Raw genomic sequence first — 5,205 nt, 5'->3', positions numbered from 1 at the left:
TTGATGGCGGATTGTAATCCAGAAAGGATTATGTGTTTATGAAACACATGTGAATGAAATTAAATTATATTCCAGTTATAAATGTGCTTATGATTACAGATAGCCTGGGATTACAACGATTTGTATTTGAAAGAAATCCAGTTCGAAGGGAGCATAATTTGCTTTTTGGGTTAAAAAAATTTCTTAATATGAAATTCGAAGAGTATGACAATTAGATTAGAGTGTGCAGAAATTGAAATCTACACACTAATACACACTATACTCAGAGTCACCAATGCTGATGTTGTTAACATTAATCATTTGAGAATAAAGTATAACAATAATAATTTGAACGGTTTGATGTGATATGAGCTAACCGATCTTTAGATGTAATCATCATTGGTAGCGAGATTTATGGTAATACTTTTTTCCTCAGTTGGTCAGAACAAACGTGGCAGACTTGTTACTTACTTGTTCAGATGGCAATATACTGTGAAAATTCTAATTTTTTTGTCATATATTCTAAGACGTAGGCTAGAATCTCTTCAGAACATTAGATTCATCCGCGCTGGAGACGTGCCGGAGCACAACCCACGCAAGCTAGATAATTCCGCACACAGCTGCAATTCCAGGTTTTCAAACAGAGATGGCGACAAAGAGGCAAAACTTACGGACTGCAGCTTTAAAGGGATAGTTCACTCAAAAATGAAAATGTGATGTTTATCTGCTTACCCCCTGCAGGGCATCCAAGATGTAGGTGACTTTGTTTCTTCAGTAGAACACAAATTATGATTTTTAACTCCAGCCGTTGCAGTCTGTCAGTCATATAATGCATGGCAATGGTAACAAAATCTATGAGAGTAAAAAAAAACATTCACAGACAAATCAAAATTAAACCCTGCGGCTCGTGACGACACATTGATGTCCTAAGACACGAAACGATCAGTTTGTGCGAGAAACCCAACAGTATTTATATCATTTTTTACCTCTAATACACCACTATGTCCAACTTCCTTGAGCTCGCGCGACACACACACACACACACACACACACACACACGCACGCACGGATGTTTTCATATTGTTCACATGCATTTCCTGCGAGAGGGGAGGAGGACGGCGGGCGTTTGAAGGGGCTTTGATCTGCGTGCTTTACGGTCTGTGTCAGCGCTGGGACTGCTGGGAGCTTTTGTCCGGCTGTCCCCACCTCTAATTAAGACGTCGTCTGTGTTTGCGGACAGGGATGGAGCGCTGGAGGCCGCAGCAGAGGGAAGTGATTTGTGTTTTGTAGATCAGTGACAGCAAAGAGAGCTTTATCACGACAGACTCAAGCTGAGAAGAATCAACACGTCGGCCTCTTTTGTTGAAGAGATATCACAGCGTGTGTGAGACGGGCCCAAGTCCTTTCAAGTCAATATAAAAATCTAATTATATATATGTAAAAACAAAAAAGTAATAAATAGCTATATATAATTTTTTACCTATTTATATAATATATTACTTATTTATTGTTGTTATTATTTCAATAGCATCACTGAACACACACCCTTAAAGGGACAGTATACCCAAAAATAAATTCTGTCATATAAACAAGATGAATATTATCAATACACCATATTTTTTTATTTATATTATTGTATTATTATTTGTTTATATTATTATTCCTATTTTTATAATTTGCTATATATTATAGCTATTTGTGTATTGTGTATGTATATATATATATATATATATATATATATAATGTATGTATTTTTATACATACATACTATTTTCCTATAACATACAGAATTAGTTTACTACATTTATTTATTGTAATAATAAATCATAATAATTTATGTATAGCTATTTTCAATGTATGTTCTGTATATTAAGTATTTTTTTACATTTCTATTACATTTTCAATTTTCCTATTATATACAGCTACATATAAAAAATATTATATTTATTTATTCATCAGGAGGAAGTGACACCCTCTTTAGATATATAATATAATAATAGAGTTATATATGTGATCATATATAATATGTACTATATATATATATATTATAATTAGCTATTTATAATATATAATATATACTATTGTGTATTTGTTTTTTTTACTGTTCCTGTTTTCCTATTATATACAATAGAGCTATATGTGTATGTGTATGCCACATTACAGAAGTCGTATGGGTTTGGAATGACGTGTTTGTGACGCATGTCTTTGTTTGGTTGTTATCAGGAGGAAGTGACACCCTCTTTTGAATGTTTTCTCCACTCACAGTGTATGTACTGTAGTCCGTTCTCCTGTCTGACGTGTGCTGGAATGTACAGCGATTTAAGTGGCCATCGCACACTGATCACCCCACTTAACACACACTCAACACTCAGCATCACTGAACACACACCCTTAAAGGGACAGTACACCCAAAAATAAATTCTGTCATCATTTCCTCAGCCCAAACCCGTATGACTTTCTTCTATGTGTGAATTGCAAATATAGATGCGTATAAAATGAAAACGAAAGACATGCAGGACTGGAAGAACGTGAGTGTGAGTGAATGATGTCTTCTCTTAATGGATGACCTGTTCCTTTAAGACACTCTCGTTAGACTGTGTTGTGGATTTACTAGGACTTTGATGTCACAGGTCATCGTCGGGGGGTCACTGATAACAGGCTAGACGAGTGCTTTAACTAAGCTGTTTCGACTCCAGACGTGCGTTTGAGATGCTTGTCTGCACAAGGTCAAGGGTTTTATCTAGTCTTGAGCGGAAGAAATGAGCTTTGTTTTTCCACTATGGCCTGCTTACAGTGAACGCAGCCTGACATGACTGCTGCTGCTGCTGCTGCTGTGTGGATTTCTGGGTCGAAACTTTGGCAGGGCAGTGTTACGCTGGAAATAACAGGGTGTTTGGGCCAAAAAAACCCAAGTGCCCTCCCTTAGAGAGTATCTGTGTGTGTGGTGTGCGTCTGTTGTTGTTGTCGCCAGGTTTTGCTGCCACGTACACACACACACACACGCGCACACACACATACACATTTACAGCGGGCCTGCTCTGTGTTTTCTGACGCTGTGTGTGTGTGTGTTTATTTTGTTCTCCACAGACTTTCCCACGCACACAGATCTGCCATCAAGGTCATCAGACGGATGCAGTATTTTGTGGCTCGACGGAAATTTCAGGTACTTTTATTTTGTATGTCAGAATTAATGATCAAATGAAGTTTCATATACATATACATATATATATATATATATACAGTGGGGCATATTTGTGACCTGCTCTAATCAACGTCAATTCAGTTATCTGTAATTATATACTGTATATATATATATTTTTTTTTTTTATTTTATTTTTTTTACAAATGTAATTGTTAAAGATGAATTGTGTAATGAAATTTCATTACATCAAAGTATTTTTTTTTTCATTTGAATTGCACAACAACTAAATTGAAACTATAAATATACACTAAAAATTCAATACAATTATAGAGAAAATAACTACAGTTTTCATGCTTTCAATCAAAGATCATATTTCATGAAACACAACCAGAACAAATGTGTTTAAACACTCATAAATCTACTGCAAACAAAATAATTTTGTGAATAATTTTCAAAGAAATTTGCTCTTGTAAACCACCCAATTAGTCAAGAAGTTACAAAAACAGTTTATTATTTACATTTATGCATTTAGCAGACACTTTTATCCAAAGCGACTTACAAAAGAAGAACCAAAGCAATTCAAAAACAGTGATCTAAACTGAAATGAATAAATATGCACAAATAAGCTTTCAGTCATGACTGAGACACGTTGCATACCTTTGCTATTGTTGTTGTTGAGTAAACTGAGCTATAATAACAAAGCGTGGAAGTTAAGGCCCAGGGGACCCGAAATATAGTCGCCTGTGATGACAATGGCTCTGATGGATGCCGTCTCTGTCCCGCAGCAAGCGAGGAAACCGTACGATGTGCGGGACGTGATTGAGCAGTATTCGCAAGGCCACCTGAACATGATGGTCCGCATCAAAGAGCTCCAGAGAAGGTGAGACTCCTTCCCACAAAACCAATGGCGTGGGCGGGATTTCCAAACAATCGCTGTGCATTTCACAGTTTCCTGCTGTTTTTCCTCTCGCAGGTTGGATAACACGTTGGGAAAACCGGGAATATTCCTGCCAGGTAAAGGAAAACGGAGTTTTTAAATATTCCCACATCAAATACACATTCTCAATGCACGAATAAAGCAAAAAATAAGCACAAAATCATATTGAAATGCTTCCGTGATCTACTATACTCGCTTGTTTAATAAAAGAGTTTAATGTACTGTCTAACAATAAACCCAGACCATTAATTGAAACTAAACTGCAAACATGGAAACACGCGCAAATACAGAAACTATCGGGATTATGACATCACATACATCTCATTAACATCTCATTACAGCAACTTTACCCACTTTGAACATAACTTATGTCGCTATACAGATGTTAGCCAATCAGAGGTCTTTTACATATTAACCCCTTAACTGTCACCCCTCATTTTTTTAAATAATAGGCATGCAGGTGCACTATCCAAACTTAAATTGTTGTAATTTAAGAAGAAAATCCGCAGATTATCGCAAAAGTGGAATGTTTTAAAAAAATTGAAGTATCAAAAAGTTATGGTAGTTTAAATTTATTTAAAGAAGAAAATCAGCAGATTATCGCAAACGTGGAATTTCTTTTAAAGAATTAAAGTATCAAAAAGTTATGGTAGTTTAAATTTACTGTAAAGAAAATGCACTATATTAATTTTATTTTATTTTATATATAATAAATATTTCACATAACAGGTTTTACTCTAAAATTGGTATAACATCAAAGCCTTATGTCTAAATAAGTTATGTTCCAAATTTGAAGTTGATATGAAAAAAATTGAGGTTCCTGTGAGATTTTATTTAGGGCGTTATACCACAAACAGCCACCGGGTGCTATCCAAACTATCTCAAAATAACCACCAAATATGGAATCCTGAGACTCAGACCTTTCCAATGATATGTTTTTTGTCAAGATTATAAAAAGGTTTGTTTCTAAAAGACCGTAATGCATTTTGTAATATGACACTTGACACCGCCCACTAAGGGGGAGGAGACCGCCAAAAGATTTTTAAGTATCATTTCCATGGTAACGCAATGTCCGATTTCAAAATGGTTTTCACCAGATGAATCTTGGGCTTCGAAGCTTTCAAATGATATATGATTTATGATGATT

The 5,205-nt window shown here is 35.4% G+C and overlaps 1 protein-coding gene across 1 annotated transcript in view; it reads left to right on the top strand.

Moving 5' to 3' along the window:
* The window catches only part of LOC107558590 (potassium voltage-gated channel subfamily KQT member 1-like), a 125,000-nt gene extending 120,842 nt beyond the window's left edge, over positions 1 to 4,158 (top strand). Inside the window, exons 18-20 of the mRNA XM_016242249.1 lie at positions 3,067 to 3,142; positions 3,907 to 4,001; positions 4,095 to 4,158. Coding sequence (XP_016097735.1) covers positions 3,067 to 3,142; positions 3,907 to 4,001; positions 4,095 to 4,158 — 235 coding nt within the window. The remainder of the gene's footprint in view (positions 1 to 3,066; positions 3,143 to 3,906; positions 4,002 to 4,094) is intronic.
* The last annotated feature ends 1,047 nt before the right edge of the window (positions 4,159 to 5,205 follow it).

The sequence above is a fragment of the Sinocyclocheilus grahami genome, unplaced genomic scaffold (genome assembly GCF_001515645.1).
Source record: "Sinocyclocheilus grahami isolate Dianchi unplaced genomic scaffold, SAMN03320097.WGS_v1.1 scaffold651.1, whole genome shotgun sequence".
Taxonomy (NCBI): Eukaryota; Metazoa; Chordata; class Actinopteri; order Cypriniformes; family Cyprinidae; genus Sinocyclocheilus; species Sinocyclocheilus grahami.
The sequence above is the reverse complement of the archived record's forward strand: the minus strand, read 5'-3'. Positions and strand labels throughout refer to the sequence as shown.